The sequence below is a fragment of the Canis lupus genome, chromosome 16 (assembly GCF_011100685.1).
Source record: "Canis lupus familiaris isolate Mischka breed German Shepherd chromosome 16, alternate assembly UU_Cfam_GSD_1.0, whole genome shotgun sequence".
NCBI lineage: Eukaryota > Metazoa > Chordata > Mammalia > Carnivora > Canidae > Canis > Canis lupus.
The window spans coordinates 35,703,079-35,721,475 of NC_049237.1; the positions used below are offsets into that span (position 1 = coordinate 35,703,079).

At 33.6% G+C, this 18,397-nt stretch overlaps 1 protein-coding gene across 1 annotated transcript in view; it reads right to left on the bottom strand.

Moving 5' to 3' along the window:
- The window catches only part of TNKS (tankyrase), a 213,716-nt gene that overhangs the window by 59,699 nt on the left and 135,620 nt on the right, over nucleotides 1-18,397 (bottom strand). Inside the window, exons 6-11 of the mRNA XM_038560211.1 lie at nucleotides 17,046-17,140; nucleotides 16,425-16,491; nucleotides 15,918-16,104; nucleotides 11,574-11,695; nucleotides 10,020-10,111; nucleotides 9,860-9,938 (exon numbers count right to left, since the gene is read on the bottom strand). Of these exons, the coding sequence (XP_038416139.1) occupies nucleotides 9,860-9,938; nucleotides 10,020-10,111; nucleotides 11,574-11,695; nucleotides 15,918-16,104; nucleotides 16,425-16,491; nucleotides 17,046-17,140 (642 nt within the window). The remainder of the gene's footprint in view (nucleotides 1-9,859; nucleotides 9,939-10,019; nucleotides 10,112-11,573; nucleotides 11,696-15,917; nucleotides 16,105-16,424; nucleotides 16,492-17,045; nucleotides 17,141-18,397) is intronic.

Below are 18,397 nucleotides of genomic sequence, written 5' to 3' on the forward strand. Positions count from 1 at the left end.
GAGATCAGCCTTCTGTGAAGCTCCCAAATCTGAACAAAATAGAGTTCTGTAGAGGATGTTGGCAAGCTGTGATCCATGGGTCAATTCCAATCAGCTGACTATTTTGTACTGCTTGCAAGCGAAGAATGATTTTTATATTTTTAAATGATTGCATTTAAAATGGTTATAGAAGTACCTACAACACCAAAAATATTTACTATCTAGAATTTTAAGAACATGTTTGCTGATCCCTGTTCTGAAGCAAAGAAAAGGAAAAATGATTGATGAGAAATTGGCTGTCAGAGTTATTACTGATCGTTAAATTGATTCAAAATTGAAAACAAAAATTAAGATCCCTTAACTTCCTCTTTTTTTTTTTTTCTTTTCCTAACTTCCTCTTATAATTAACTTTATCAACATGCTAATGTTCTGCCTTGGTTTATTTATTTATTTATTTATTTACCAGCCAGCCATGGAATATAATCAGGGCTCCCTACAAAGTGGTCAATCTACTTTCTTTTCCCTCCACATATATATTCTGAAGTGGTTCAAGGCAAGGAAGCCAAAGTGTATGTGCCTTCCAAGGTATGTGATAAATTTGTTTTTAGAGGGCAGAAATAACTGTTTTATAGGACTATAGGTCAATCCCCATACCCCGATTTTTAAAATGGGTTATCTGGCAGGATTTGCATTGCTGCTCTAATTCAGTTTCACAGTGAAAAAGATATTTTGGAGCTAGTGTGATTATATTTCATTATGATCCCAGAGAGTCATAGGGAACTCTAATTGTTTAATGGTTCCCATAGGTTTGGATTTATTACTCTAACACCATACTATAAGTTATAGAAATGGGAACTGATAGTAATTTACTCTATTGATGGAGAAATATAGGAGATTAAATGATATGGGCATGTTATTCACAAATCTGTAATTGAAAGCACTGAATGAAAGGGCCAACCAAAGTCCATGACAACCTGAAAGTCATGACAACATTGGTTTTTTTGTCCTCTTGGCTTTGACAATTTTGACTCACACATTGAAAGTTCTTCACTCAGTCAAAAAAACAGGCTTAACAACATTTAAAATCTTATTAGATAAGAATCAAGCTTCTAAGAAAAGAAATAAACCAAAAAATATAGTCTAGTATTATACATATAATTAAGCACTCAAATGCTGACTTAAGCTCAGATAACCAAATGAGACTGCCACTCACAAGGATTTTTCTAAGAATTTTCAAATTAAATAACTATATGCATATATGTATGTATTGCTCTCCATAAGTTTTGTGTTTTTAACCTAAAAAATGTGTTTGACAGATTAAATCATTAATTTATTATTCATATTTTAAGGAGATACAATTCTTTATATATATATATAATTCCTTTAGATATATATATATAATTAATTACATGTAATTATATATAATCTGCAATCACCAACATACACACTTCTGGAAGAAAATAGGGAGTGTTACATCAATTTTCTGATCAAGTCTTCTTTAGATCTGGTCCTCTATTCCCCTCCATCCCTATCTCTACCATAAGGCTATGATAGAGGGTGTCATCAAAGACTCTTACCATTCAGTGCTAAGGAGATAATTTTCACCAAAGTACAAAAACTGCCTCAAATAAGAAAAATGCTACATATAATGTGTGGTAATGTGTGGACAGGACCAGGACTAGCTTGAGATAAATATTCAGAAGGTGTCAGAAGAAAAACATTATCTGGTAGTTTTAGAGATAAAACATATTCCCCTTTTTCCCCTTCTATCTAGAGATTAAACACCTGAGGTATGCATGCTTTTCTATTTGTTTGAGTAGAAATTAATGGCTTTCCTACAGAGGGTAATTAGCTAAATGATATAAAGCTACAATGGCGTTTGGCCTGAAATATATAGGATATAAAAGTATGATTTAAACATGCCAAAACAATCTTGGAAACTAGCGAGCAGACTATAGGGAAATGGGTGAGGGCGTCTCTCAATATTGGAATCAGTGTGAATAGCCTAGTCTCAAAGTGTTAACCTTGAGACTGAGTTTATCTCTCTCCTAAACTTAAAGCTAGCATTGTCCATATCACTCACAACAGTTCTGTGACATTTCTGTAATTAACCATCTACTGTTAACTCATAATTCTATTTTAGCTGTTGAATATATGGGTATATTTCAATCTAAACTGGATTTCAAGTAACCTCAGAGCTGAAAACAGTCTTTGTATTCCTTTAGCTAGAATGACAATGTAATTTCCTCCCAAATCAGGACACTTTGCAAGTGAAATGAAGAGTGAGTAAATAAATAAATAAATGATAGGCATTAATAAATCTACAAGAAAGGAATAAAAGATAGGAATCTAAAATAGGTCTATGTCCTGGTGGACAGACTATAACCCAGGGAAACAGGTGGCAGGCATGTTAAAACCCTCTTAGCTTTTAAAAGGTAAGAAATATGATCTATCTTAAAAAGCTAATTTTGTTGAGTACTGCTAAATCATTATGCCAGATATTATGCACATACCTTGAATCTACATTTCTGTAACTGACTTTCTAGAAGACAGTAGTTTTCTAGGAAGTATTTATCTTTCTGGAGCAAGATTCTGTGCATGCTGCGTGCCTATTCAAAAATTTCCAATGGCTCTCCAAGTATTATGAGAACAAAATCAAAACTCTCCAATTGAAACTACCAAGACTTTGCTCCAAAATATCTTCTCAAGATTTTCATTATATTCTCCTTTTCAGTACCTACTGGACTCACTAATCATAACTTCTAACTCCTTTATCATCCTGATTGAGTCATTATTTAAAATATGATTTGTATTTTGCCAATTTCTATATATCTAATCCTGAACATTCCTAGCTGAAATCTTACTTCCTTCATGAAATTTCTCTAATCTTTCCCCTAGCCTGTTACCACCAGTGGAAGTAACTATTCTCTGAATAGCAGTCTACCCGTACTACCCTTATATACATCACTTTCCAATTTATACAGTAGCTATTCAAATTGACCGTGTTGGATAAGACAATTATTACTAGATTTTAAGTCCCTTAAAAGAGAAGACTCTTGATCAAATTCAAACTTCATATATACCCTTTAGTAACAAGTATCATGCCTGTATAAGTGGGTGTTCAAAACGGATGGTAACTAAATGGTTCATGAAAATAAATTGGTAAATTCTGGTGATAAAGGATCTGTTTTCATCATACTAGTGTGTAGACCAAGCAAACCCAACACTATTAAAATATTCTTTTTTAAAGAAGATCTGAGAGAAAGAGAATGTGCACACATACGTGTTTGTGGGAGAGGGGGAGAGAGAGAAAGATAATCCCAAGCAGACTCCCCTCTGAGCACAGAGTTCATCCCATGACCCTGAGATCATGACCCGTGCCTAAGTCAAGAATCAGATGTTTAACTGACTAAACCATCCAGGTGCCCCAACTACTAAAATACTCTCTAGCCAAAAATAAAAAATGCATTCTTCTTTCCCTAGAGATTTGAAGGAAAAAAAAGTTAAATAGTGTGGACAAAATTGTTTAATATTGAAAATAATGGACTTACTTACTCTGTGGTAAGAGTGTAATTTAATTTGATCTTGAAGTTTTTTTTTTTTTTTTTGCTCTTAAAGTTTTTACTGATATTTATAGAGCATTGTTATCCATCATGACAGGAGCCAAAACCAAGAGTTGGATGTTTCACCAATTGAGCCACCCAGGTACTCCACTTTAAAAGGTTTTTATTAATCCTTTAATATGTTGTGAACCCACTACAAGAGTATAGAATTTGTCCAAAAAGTTAAATTTTAATATAATTTGAAAGACATAAAACTAGATTATTTACTAGGGGAACTTGAGTGTATCACTATTTGCAAAGCTTCACGATTCACGTGGAATTTTAAAAGAATCAAGTTCTCTGAAAAGAGGTGTATTATAATGGCATCTATTTATTTTGTTTTATTAAAAGGGTACTCACCTTCTCACATGCCCTAACTGTCTGAGAAACAACTCTCTGAGCATAGCTGATTAGACTAGCAGGAGCCAATCCAATGGCTATGTGCATGAACCGCAGCCTCATTTGGATTCTCCCCTTCTCATCCTTGAGACTTGGGAGAGACAGTAGCTATCGGTGGTATATTTCTAAGCCAAAGACACATAAAGGAGGGGCTGCAAAGCCCATATTTAGGGCATAAAGAAGTAAAACAGAAAAATACAGTTTATAAAAAGAAGAATGAAATAGATGAACAAAGACCAACAAAGAAAAGAAACCCAACCAATTGCAGAAAGAGAGACAGAAAATGCAGTCAAGGTATCCAACAGTTTCCAAATTCCTTGTTCTAGTCTTTTGTGACTGTCAGGTACAATTTCTGTAGATTATTTCTATGGGATAACAATATGGGTTATCTCCGAGAAGGAACAAGCGAACATTTATATAATACAGATTTCCATGTATGCTTAATCTAGATTCAAATGATCTGTTTCTGATAACTGTAATGTCTCTCAGACCCTGGCCCTTTTGCTCTTTACACCTATAGGCTCAAACTGCAGATATTTGAACTATAAGAGGTACTTTATAGCTTTGAATGCATTTTATTTAACATCTTAGGGCTAATAGAAACTGCTTATCAATCCACCTCTAGAAAAGCATTAATCAAATCCTAAGAACGAGCTAACACATTTTCCCAAAGTGAGCAAAGACTCTTCATCACTTCTCAATGTGAGAAATAAGCCTGTTGAATGCCAATTACTATTGACACAATTTCTTCTTACAAACAATATAAATAAATCTGTCAAATTAAGACAAATGAACAATCAAAAGAAATTTCTCCATGCTCCACACATTTAACAGATGCTCGAGTAATGACAAAATATCAGCTCTTTTATATATGGAATAAAAACCCACTTCTGAATGAAACCTTTCATTCTTAGGTATTAATAATATCATATGCAGCTGGAATTAAGTTCTACTTAATAATGATAGTAGACAAATCAGTAGCAATAGAATGCCAGGGTAGCTAACAATAATAAAGCAAAAACCTGCCACAAGAAAGATAAAATCTTCATTTCTCTCCCATTTAGGTTTTATGTAATCTTGCAAAGCTGGGAGTTGATAAGAGACACTTAACTTTTTAGAAATGGAAATTTACTCCACTATAAAAGTAGATTTTTCTTTTTAAAAATATTTTATTTAAATTCAATCTGCCAACATATAGTATAACACCCAGTGTTCATCTCATCATGGCCCCTCCTAAAAGTAGATTTTTTTCAAATGAGGTGTCTAATACCCCCATTTTCTTATAACCCTCCTTTCTTTACTAGACATTCATTTTTTTATCCTTTTTCTGAACATTGCCTGCTTGCCTCTCCAGATCCACATCTATCCCTCTACTTGCTCTGTGTCCTGGAAAACTCACTTGTATGGATCATATCAATGAGCTCTTTTGGTCTTTAAGTTCTTACTACATTTGGCCAATGAGAGGCAATAGCAGGAGACCGGTGGGAAGCAGGAAGATGAGGAGGAGGGGTTAGAAAAACTTTTGCGGAGGCTACAGGGTTAAAAGGGGGCCTTCCCCAAATAGCTACCTTCTCGGCTTCCGGGGACCTCTCCCCTTCCTTGCCCCTTGCCCAGAGTTGATAACATCTCCCCACTTGCTGCTATCCTTTGCTCATATCCTTAAACCCTGCCCACCTTTGTATATAATTGCTTTATTAAGCTTTCCTCAAATTACCCACTTTGAGTGTGCTTATTGCCAAAACCCTAACAAATACAATTCTCTACCTCTGTATCTTTGGAACACCACCTTCAAAAGCTGCCAAAACCTTTGTATAAAAATTGCCCAATTAAATGGCATTGCCTACACCTTGATTTCTCCCTGCAGCACTGAACACCTGTTCCTTCTTCATACTCCTACTGCACTCAACAGACACTGAAAGACCTGTCAATTTTCTCTTCCCGCAGCTCTCTTGAAACATGGTAATCTGCAAAGGTCCCTTCCTTAACTCTCCATATTTTTTCTACCAGGACCTTGCAACACATGATCACTATGTCAATGGCTTTCCAAAAGATCTTTCTAATCCTAGACCGTCTTTCATACTCTACTGGTGTATTTTCAACTGCTAGTTTTATCTACATGTTCCTATATCATATCAACTCTAAGTACCAAATTATCAAGGCATAGGAAACCAGTATTTCTCTCTAGCTTTCTCACTTCCCTGTATGGTACCACCAGTTTCTAAGTCCATTCCAATCCCTGATTAATTTCTAACAGTCCACCTCTTAAGTGGGTTTCATCTTTTTCTTCCTTTTTCATTGCTAATACCACTCAACTGGATTCAGGATTAGCTCAAGTTTGGTAGTTGCATAAACTTTCAAACTGGTATTTTCCATAGTATCTAGCCTACAGTCTTAATCATTTTGTATCTCAGTATTTGTTGAGTTAGTGGATCAAAACAAATTATAAAGAAAGTGATATATAATTTTTATATAAAAATTTAGACAATTAAGGGAAACATGCAATATATGTTTACAAAGACAAATATGGAAAAAATACAATGCTCATATTTACAAGTATGCTTAAAGTATTGCTTGTATGCCAGGTACTATACTATATACTTATATATACATAAGCTCATTTAATTTTTACACACACAAATACTTACAGAGGAGGTATTAATACACAAATATCACTGATGAGTCAATTAAGGTTCCAGGAAATGAAATTCAAGTTCATAAAACTAGAAAGTAGAGGACTATAAAGTGCAAAGTATGTCTATGTTATAATATGTTTATTTTAACACGCATACCAAACCTGAACTTTCTATTTATCATCAAGCTTTAAGCAAAAGAATGTTTTGACTTACATAAATATTAAGTTCTATCTAAGACAGATTTGTGATATTAGATCTCCCTATCAAATTCTCTGCCTTTTCTGATATATTAGCCTTAGCTTGGGAACTTGACATGAGGTAGGGAAGGAGGCAGGATGGAGGAAATAGTGTAAGAGAGCTGAGTCTTAATTCAAGTACCTTGTTCAGAAGGTGCTTTTAGAATCAAATGGAAAGCTAAGTTGTCCAAAAATCAAATTGAAACCATGAGTTCTTCAGACTAAGCAAGCAAACCGTAGGGCCCAACAGCAGCTAAGCTGAGTTTTTACAGTGAGTTTTTACTATGACAGTAGCCACCATATACACCAACCCTAAGGGACAGCAGCCTGTTTTGGAACCAGGGAGTAAGGATGGCAATTGGTATTTATTCGTTCATAACCCTGATTAAATATGTTTTTTTTTTCCCTCTATTTTAAAGTGCTTAATAGAAGTTCCCGGTTTAGGTCAACTACAGTGGAAGGACTAGAGAGGGCAAACTAGTCTAAAAGTCATTCTCTATTACTGACAGGGTGTTTAAAATTATATGTGCTCCACTGATGGATTGAGATGTTATTGATGAAAACGTAATGTGAACATAAAGAGCAGAAAAAGATTGAGAACCATATACCTTGAGTAATGCTGACTGGATAGCTATTAAATAATGTTATTTTTCATTGAAACTTCACGAAATAAAATGACTCATGGGAGACAACCAATAGATATTTTCCAAAAATGAAGGGCACTGTTCATGGTTTTTCAAGAACGTTATAAATGCCATAGCTATTTTTAAAAATAGGTCAATGATAAACATGCAATTCTCTTAAGTATAGCAGAGAGCCCACTTAGCTTAGTATTTTCTGCTTGACAGAGTAACAAGACATTGTTTATATAATAATGCACTAGTCATACTCTCAAAATAGGTAATAAATCTATAGAACTATTTCCTTTTGTTCCAGTTCATCCTGACTTTTTATATAAAAACAGCAATGGGGGATGCCTGGGTGGCTTGGTCATTAAGCATCTGCCTTTGGCCCAGAGCATGATTCTGGAGTCCCGGGATCGAGTCCCACATTGGGCTCCCTGCATGGAGCCTGCTTCTCCCTCTGCCTGTGTCTCTGCCTCTCTGTGTCTCTCATGAGTAAATAAATAAAATCTTAAAAAAAAAAACACACACAAAAAACAAAACAGCAATGGTCCTTTTTAAAGCGAGGATATCCAAATTTTGGGATTGTGAACCTTATGAGTGAAGAAATGTTTTGAGAACCCTTTCAATAAATATTTGTGTTCATTTGTAAATTGTAACAAATAGTGCTATACTAATACATAATGGATATGTGTAAAACTTACACAAAAAGAGAATTACAAAGGCTGGGAAAGAGATGAAACAGTTAAATATTTAAAAATATCCTATTTACTAATTTACAAAATGTCTTTTGGTTCGCTTAAAAAAAAACCTTAAAAAAAACATAAAAACAGTAATGTAGATTTGAAGGTCTAATTCTAAGTTCATTTTCAATAGCTTGTCCCATTGACCACATTAGCTCAAAACATGTGACAGAGACATGTAGAACCAGTGGAAAAAGTACATTGTTAGTGATGCCTACTAAATCACAATGATGGGGCACCTGGATGGCTCAGTGATTGAACATCTGCCTTTGGCTCAGGTCATGATCCCGGGATCCTGAGATTGAGTCCTGCATCAGGGTCCCTGCAGGGAGCCTGCTCCTCTCTCTACCTATGTCTCTGCCTCTCTCTGTGACTGTCATGAATAAATAAATGTCTTTTAAAAAAAATGCAGTCACTTTCTCATTTACTTTAAAATATGTAATATTTGCCATTAAGGGTTTATGTTTCTTTTTTTAAAAAATACCTACATACATGTAAAAAGTACCTACACATAAGTCATTTGTTATCACAGATGATGACAAATTTTGGACCCTCTTATTTTCATTTAAAAAAAAAAAAGCACAACGCCTAAGTATGACAATTCTTGAAAATACTAATTTATGAAATAGACTACCTCTTTATGCTGTGAGATTGTCATTCCCTGGATTAAAAACAATATTCCTTATGAAGGATCTACCATTTAGGATAGTATCCATAAATCCACTCATATGGACATGTGTAAAATGCAGTATGCATGATAACATGCTGAAAATGAACAGATGAGCGAGTTTGTCAGTGTCAATCCCTTGCTACCCTTGCTACTCAGACTTCCATTCTTCCCCAGGAAACACCTCGAGCTGACTCAGACAGGCTGACACATGGACCTAAGGAGGGAGCCAGCATCAAACTGTTTATTAAATATTAGCAGGTATTAATTTTGTTATTCAGGAATAAGGAAATTACTATTTTAATAAACTAAAATTCTAATATTTTTTCCTGTCTCCAATGGCTTGTCTTGTATGTTCCATAGAGTGTCTGTCTACTTTGGAGACTTCTGCTTTAAAATATACAGTCTTAAGGATTTAAAAATTTCCAATTTCATGTTACCTCTGAAAAACAACCAGTTTGCTTCCTTCCTCCCTCAAGTAATTAATAATTTCAGACAATGCCAACAAAAATGGTTACTGCAAAATTTCTTATTTCTTTAGTGTCAAGGTTATTTGAGAAAATAATTATCATTACCAGTTTAAAGGAACAAAAATGTTCTTTAAAATAAGTAGCAATACTCTATCATTTACATAAATTATTCTGATAAACCATCAATGATGCTGAGTATCAAAATCTACCAGTTCCAGTATTATTATAAAACAAGGTAGAGTTAAATGTATTTTGAATGATAAGACCATAGCTACATTTCACTGCTTTACAGAAGAACAATAGTAAAGTTCAATAAAACACAGGTAATTATTTTTATTAGTAACAAGACTTAAATCAGCTTTAAAAGAGAAGAGGTGACTTCAAATACATGGTAACAGTCCTTTACAAAATTCATTTTTCTAGGAAAATCAGAGAGAATGGTAAGAGCCTTAAGAGCACCTAGCTACTCAATTGCAAGTCTGACATTTTATTTCAGGTGTGTCTTACCTTTGCTCCATGCTTATGTAGAACTTCCATGACGTCATTGTGAGCCCTTTCTGCTGCAACATGCAGGGGAGTCATGAAACTATGGAGAGAAGAAAAGAAAATTTCCTAACTTTTGTTGCATTTCCCTTTTAAGACCTGCTTCCTCTGCAATTACACTTACTCTTTATTCTTTTCATTAACATTTGCTCCTTTTCTAAGTAATAGTTCTGTCACTTGCTTTCGTTTGGGATGCAGGGAGGCCACAGCACAGTGCTGTAAAGTAAACACAGCTAAGTTAATAAACTTATGTTGACAAGTAGACTTCAGAATTAAATAGCATCTGATGACTAGTTAGAACGTTGTTCTGTCAAAACATACTTAAAGATATATTTTACATTATAGAGATCATAAAATTCTTCCTAAATACACTGGAAGTACAAGACATAATCCTTCAAACTAAGGTGAAATGATTTTTGTTAAGCATTAAGAGAGACACTGTTTCTTTTTCTTTGGCTAATATATAATTATCCAATCTATACTTATTTAAAGGTATCAGAATGCTGCCTCTCCAAAGCTACAAATATCTACACCTGAATTAGTCAATCCTTTGTTAAGTTGTCAGCCACATAAATCAAAAGTTCTCAAACTCTGCCCCAGAGCTACTTTAAGCACTATATAAGCCTAGATGCCCAGGTACAGGCAAGAAGGTAATAAACTTGAAGGAATTTAGTGGAAGATGTATTCTCAGAAATTTTATGTTTTATCCTACATTTATACAATTTTTGGTATTTTTTGTTTTATATTAATGTTTGTATTAAAATGTTAAGAGTAACGAACTACTTACTAATGAATACAACGAACACTCCAAAAAAGCAGGCCAGGCTTACTCTGTTGCTTCGAGTATCTCCTGGCATAATGCTGGAGAACTTGAATGTATCTGAACTCTAGTCTGAGAGCCATGTATTTATGTGTGCATATAGTGGCCCATTTAAGTTTGATGACTCTTTTAATGTCGTTTTCAGAAAGAACTGACCACAGCTTGACTTTTTTTCTGCTGAATATATGTGGGAATGTTAACTGAAGCATATTTATAGGTCTGTGATAGAGGCATCATGTATGTTTAAATTCTGAATTTTGGAATAATTCTACCAGCCCTACACCTGAAATTTAATGTGGTCAATGACAAGGAAAATAAGCTAATCTTTCTGAAAGGGCCTTAAAAGAAAAAACATGAATAGTTTAAAAAAGAATTTGTACAGTCTGGAGCAAAAATTTCATACTCATTGTTTTTCTATAATGAATGTACTAACTCTTTGGATAATGAATAATTCTTTGGATAATTGCTCCAAAGGATGATGCAAGTACCACTGAAAATACTTTAATCTTTAATGGAAAACAAACAGTCTTTACCTAGCAACCATGAAAAAGAAAGATTCTAAGGGGAACATTACATCTTTTATTTTATGAAAGAATTGGCCACAAAAGTAGATTTGTTATAATATGGTTGGGTAAAAACACAGGTAAAAATAATTACCAAATCAAGGGTGAGCAAATGTCTATTCTCTCACCCATGAAAGCAATTACCTCCTGAACCAAATTTAAAAGTCAATGCAACCAACATTAAAATGGAAATTTCAGACACTAAAGTTACTGTAAGGTTTCTGAAATGAAAATGACACTTTGTGCCTCCACTACTATTGCAGACCTAAGGAATGGATTAACAGTAAAATCTTACCAGCGCAGTTTCATGAGACTGTGGTTGTTTGAAATTAATGATTTCCAAAGCGAGTGTTTTTTTAACTTTGGCTAGGTCTGCTTCTCTGGCTGCTTGTAGTAAAGAATGACCTTTAAATTCATCTGTTAAAGAAAGAATAGTTGACATAAAAGATTTAAAATCTGTAAAAATCATTTTAGCATGATTATACATCAGAAAATTATTAATTTTACACATTGCTCTTATTTTATCAAAGCAGCAACAGATGATATGATGATAAATGTGCAAAGGATGTATAGTTAATGAAAAATTTTGAAAAATGAATGCTTTGAAATAAGACTGTTTTATACTCTCAGAGTTCATAAAGACACTCCAGATAAGTTTTAAAACAAGGAACCAAAAATGTCCACCAATGGAAACCAGTTATAAACATATACACACTGGAATAGTTTAAAGCTCTTAATAAGAATGATAGGTCTGTACATAGTATCATGAAAGTATATATAATTAAATGAAAATTAAAGTAGGAAAGACAAGCTGATCCAAATTTTTTGTATTGTTACTATTATTTCCACCACAACTAAATATAAGAAATGATACAAAAAAAGGCACCTAGAAAAATACTCACCAAAGAATTAATAGCTTCAGCACAGAGAAGGGAAGAACTGAACTATGGGGGAAGTGCTAGAGTTTGATAATTTTCAAAGAACAATTAATATTTTATTATTTGTATAAGCAAGTAAGGGATTTTTTCAAGAGTGATTAACAGTATAAATAAAAATCCAATACTCTAAATTAAAAACTTATGGTCATATTTTCTATTTTACAATTTTGGTATTTTGATATGATCACTTGCTAACAAAAAACTGAAAATTGTTCTAAAAAGATACAAATGATATGTAACATAATGGATGATGTAGCAATCCTTGGCCCATATAGGCCTTTGCACCTGCCTACTACCGAACTGTTTTCTTTTCCTCTCTCTCCTCTCCTAAGTTCTCCATCTCACTCCCCTCTGTCCCTCAAAAGACAGAGAAAGACACACACAGACACAGATGTGCCTTAATAACTACTATTATTGTTCAATCTCAGTTTAGATACTCTGGATAAGTCTTCCTGATATTCCCCATTATTGGGCTAGGATTCCTTCTTATGAAGTCCACTGCACTTGCATTACCCTTATATCACAGGACATATCCCATAACTTTATTTGCTATGGTGGTCCTCTCACTTAGCATATTATTTGGTATATAGCACAGTGTGTATTCAATTTGTTGTGTGAATACTGAATGCTTATAAAATAAGTCATGGCATGTTCTGGGAGAAAACCATTTTTATAAAACCTCTTGTTTAATGGTACCTTATCATTGGTAAATTCCTCAAGTGTAGGACTTTGAAACTTCAGAAACTCAAAGTCAGGGTCAAATGAAGTAAAAGTAAACCAGTATTTCCAAATAACAAAATTATAGATTTTCATTTTAATGATAAAATTAGGGATAAATCAAGAGGAAGAATTACAAACTGCTGTATTAGGGAGCAGGATCCTGACAACTGTAAAGGAAAGCAATCTATTGAGAACTGATCTCAAACAAAAAGTATAGTTTTGCTTTGGACATCAGTCTAGAGAAATTTAAACTGAATTCAAATCATACTGGCTTTTTCTCTAATGACAAATGTTCTATGATTATCTAAATGATAAAAGCAATTCTAATTTTTCAATTGCCCCTTTAAATTCAGGAAAGGGACTCAAAAAAATTAAATGGGCAAATTTATGAAAAATATAAAGAATAAGACGGCAGTACTAAGGAAATCAAGAAATTAGAATGTAATAATACAATTAAACAACATGATATTTTCTCAAATAACAAGACGTAAAATATTCCTTATCTTTGCTCTTTAGAAAAAAAGTAAAGATTTCTGCCCAAATTGACTCTCAAATTTAAAATATTTTATTGATATATACTCAATATTAAAAAAAAGAGAGAATGGAAAAATCTATCTACAATATAAAGGTCCCTCTAAATGCAAAGGTTAAAGGTTTGTTTTTTAAAACCACAAGGAAGTACTTAAGTAGCTAAAAAGAAGGCAGTGAAACTGCAAATTTCTCAAACTTATTCTGAAAACTTAATATTTATAAAATGCCTTAAAGTTTCTCTTTAAAAAAAAAAGTTTCTCTTTTAAGACAAATGCATTTTGAAACAAGAATGAAAGCTACTTTTATTATTTTTACCTCTAGTATGTGCAGAATCCAAAATACCTGTTCATTTAACTTCATGGAAACAACACATTAAAAAAAAGAAGAGCAGGAAAAAACAGTGTGTAATGAAAATGCTGTAATGATGGGTATGATGAAAATATTGTTCTTCTTTGTTTTTGTATAATTTTCTTAAAAAGAATTGTGTCATTGTGAAATGCAAAGTTAAGGCAGTGGTGATGAAAACCATAGTTAAGAGAAGTTCCAACTTTGTTAAATTCTTTTCTTCAAATAATTCCTTGATAGAATCTTATTTAATAAAATAAAAAATACTGAGGTTGAAAAATAATCAGGGAACTTCTTTCACAAAACTATACAAATTTCCATTAAATCATGTGTACCCTGGAACCAGATAGTCTAGTGAAATACACTATAAAAACTCTTAACAATACTCATAATTGGCAAAATATTTAAAAGGAAAAAGAAGTTAAAGGTGACATGGGGGATAAAGCTGAGCCCAGGGGATAAACTAAAAGAAGGAAATTAGAAAAAGATTTTTAAAAAGTTTTGAGTCAATAAACTTGCTGTGCATTGTGCACAACGCACTGTGCTGGGCTGAGGGTAGGTAGATAGATGGGCCCAAACACAAATACCATCAGTACATTTTTATTAGGTAACAAAGCATCATGCTGGGCTAAAAGACAGTAATAAAATGGAAAGTTGGGCAGCCCCGGTGGGTCAGCGGTTTAGCGCCGCCTTCGGCCCACAGCATGATCCTGGAGACCCAGGATCAAATCCCACGTCAGGCTCCCTGCATGGAGCCTGCTTCCCCCTCTGCCTGTGTCTCTGCTGCTCGCTCTCTCTCTGTCTCTCATGAATAAATAAATAAGATATTTTTTTAAAAGAAAAAAAAAGTCTAAGAATTTAAATTTCATTGGGAAGACAGAACTTAAACATAGAAGAATGACCTATATAATGCAAGATAACATATGACAAGGGTCATATGAGTGGAGGGAGAATAAAGGCATTTCTACAAGGATTCATTGCTAAGATATCTGCACAGTTATAATCTGGTTTGTGCTGGCCTGTAATCTAATTGATGTCATCTGTTCCAATATCAAAATAAGTTTAAATTTCTACTTGAACAAATGAAAATTACAACTCTTCCTGGTTTAACATAAACCACTTTAAAATCTCCTTAAGTTTGTTTGTTTATTTATTAATTTATTTTTTAATCTGCTTAAGTTTAAATGACGTTTAGCATCATTTTGACTCTGCCTTTTTCTTAAGTATCATTTAAAGATTTTCCTCAGGCATAAGTCCAGTTACCGGATTCTTAGAATCCTGAAAGAGAATACCAACCAGGGGACCAGTTAGATATTATTACGTAGGTGATGCATAGTTTAATTTAAAATGACAATGCCCACATGTAGAATTAAATATATTTCAGTATCTGATATGATAACTAAACATAATATGGTATCCTGAATGAGATCCTGGAACAGAAGAAGGACTTAAGGTAAAAACTAAGGAAATCTGAGTAGAGTATGGTCTTTAGTTAATAATGTATCAATATTGGTTCATTAATTATGCAAGTGTAATCTTACTAATAATGTAAGATGTTAATAGGAAGGAAAACTGGCTATGGAATATATGAGAACTCTACTATTTTTATAACTTTTCTGTAAATCTAAAACTAAACAAAAAGTTTACATAAAAAACATGCATATGTATATATAGGTAATATGTATCAGCATTTAAGAATATTATTTCTGCCAAATCATAAAAGGACCTTATTTAAATTGGGGCAATAACTTTGTCAGCCTGCAGTGCTTGGAAAACAGTGAGTACTCAATAATGTTAGATATCAAATACTATTACCAATAGTACAAGAATATAAACTCTGTGAGCTCAGAGCATTTTTTTCTGGTTTGTACACTGTTGTATTTTCAGTACCTGGCACACAGTAAGCATGGAATAAATGGTTATTGACTGACTCACCCTCATTAGCCTTAAAAGAAAAGTACAGGATCAGAAATAAGGATTATAAACTAGTGTGAAAGAATGGAAAAGTATCATTTAAGTTGGACAAGACACCAGTTTAATAACTAAAAAAATGAGATCTTCCAATTTACAACGAGCAATATTGAGTCTGGGATATAAATACATACAAGTCAATCTCTCTCGGAGCTCAGGAGTTGGAGCCATATCTACAGCACTTTTGCCATGGCAATTGACTAACGTAGGATCAGCACCATGGCTAAGTAACAAAGAGCAGACTTCCACACGATTCTTAGAAGCAGCCTCATGGAGTGGAGTAAACTGCCAGAGATCCATAGCATTAACACAAGCTCCATGCTGAATTGAGAAAAAAAGTTTTAGGTCAGTGATCATTTTGCTGGATGAAGTAAAACTCAGAAGACATCTTTTTCACTGTATATTTCAGTTATGACTCTTGAAATGTCAGTAAGTATTTTTATTTAATTTCAGCTTTTAAAAACAATGTACAAAAAATTTACCAAAAAAACCCAATTTACATTTAAAAAAATGTTAAGGCAACAGTAATATTTTTAAAAAACATTTTATTTTCTTAAAACTCTGGTCCACAAGTCATGTGAGAACTTATGACAAATTAGAAAAAAAGCAAGTAATATTTACTTTTTAAAAATTACTCTTACCTTTAATAGCAGTTCTGTGACTTCATAATGTCCATATGAACATGCATTATGAAGAGGCACGAGTCCACTAAAGGAAAAAAGGCCAATTAAATACTGCAATTTCAAATAATGTATAATCATTTATCCAAGAAGTATCAACCTTGGTAAGTTTTCTCAGTTCAGATGTCCAAGATTTTATTAGGATAAAAAAATCAGATTACATTATTGTAAACTAATGAATTTGGTTTATTAATAAAAGATGATCCTTATATACCAGATGAATGGGATAGCTATATTACTGGCTTATTGAAACTTTCAATTTGTCTTATCTCCCTTTCTGGAATGTAACTTGAGTTGAAAAACAATAAATGCAATTGGGAAAAGTGAATTGCATCAAATTATAGAATTGCAGTAAAATTTACTAATTTTAGACATTACCATGAGAAAGCCTCTTTAATAAGCAGAACACGAAAATGAAGCCAAAACAAATTTACAAACATTCTTAAAATGCTACGTAGGCTGTAAAGAAATGGGATACGTGACTTTGTCTAGTGCGAACGAACTTTAGTGTTTCAGATGCTGAAAATAAAGCATAACGCTCCACCCGTAAAACGGTTAGGAAAAGTAAATGGATACCCCTACCCTTTGTCTTTCGCGTGAACGTCAGCACCATGCTGGAGAAGAAGCTGCACTATCCGAACTCTGTTGTAGCCCGCTGCTAGATGTAGAGGCGTAGACTAGAAAAGAATAAAAACATGACCCCTCTTGAAATAAACCACTCTTGCTCTGTCATCTCATCTGTGTTTACTTAGTCTGAAATACAATGAATGCTAAGATACACAGAAAACATTGAGTCGAAGTGCCAGAAGATCACATTTCATAACTGGATGAGGGACAATTCATTTACCTCAGGTGTAAATTCTAACTTCAGTGCCATTCATCTATTTCTCCTACTTGTTTTTTCCTTTAAATTTTATTTATTTATTTATTCATGAGAGACATAAAGAGAGAGGCAGAGACATAGACAGAGGGAGAAGCAGGCTCCCCCCAGGGAGCCCAATGTGGGACTCGATCCTAGGATCCTGGGATCACGACCTGAGCCCAAGGCAGACACTCAACCATTGAGCCACCCAGGCATCCCTCCTACTTGGTTTTTTAAGGCTTTCACTAATCTAGCTCTATCCTACCTTCTCTACTTTATTTCTTACTTCTTTCCAACATGAACTATTCTCAGTGTTCTAAGAAGACCCGTTCATACTCCTCATAACCAAAAACATTGTACTTTATCCTACTTAAATCCTGCCCACTTTTCAAGTCTGAGCATTTAAATCCCAATGCTATCATAAGGCCTTCTCTAAAGAGGTGGCTCTCAAAATTTCTCTTGATTAAGGAGGTTGAAAAGCCTCTCTAAAGAACAATTTGAAGAAACTTTAGTGGCAACCAAAAGGACAATGCACCACATTTATTCCATGTGGCTGTCAGCAACGGATCAAAATTAATTTGCTGTATCGGATGCAATGACATATGACAAGACAGTATTTAATTTTTCTATTTTATGTACTATATATGCAGCATAAATACAAAATATGGTTTCTTCCCAACTAATTTGTGGCACATTAATTTGAACCAAGTTATTAAAAGGTTCTCTGCTCATATCTAATATAATTAAAATAAGTAAACTTCTTACTTTTTTTTTTAAATGGAAATAACATTAATTAAAAGATTTTCTGTGACCACTGCAATTTTTCCACCTTTGCTCATTTATTTAAAGTTTAAATACTGTAACAGCTCTTCACACAGGGTCTAATATACCTTCTTAATGTACTCTCACTTTTTTCTGTTCATCTATTTGGGCCATGATATAAATACCATGTAAGATTTTCAATTTCTTTTCTTCATATACTATAAAAGGCAGGATACAAAAGAATCACTAAATACTAACTATCTAGTACTGCTTTCAAGGCACACCATAGATTTTATATGTTCTGACAGCT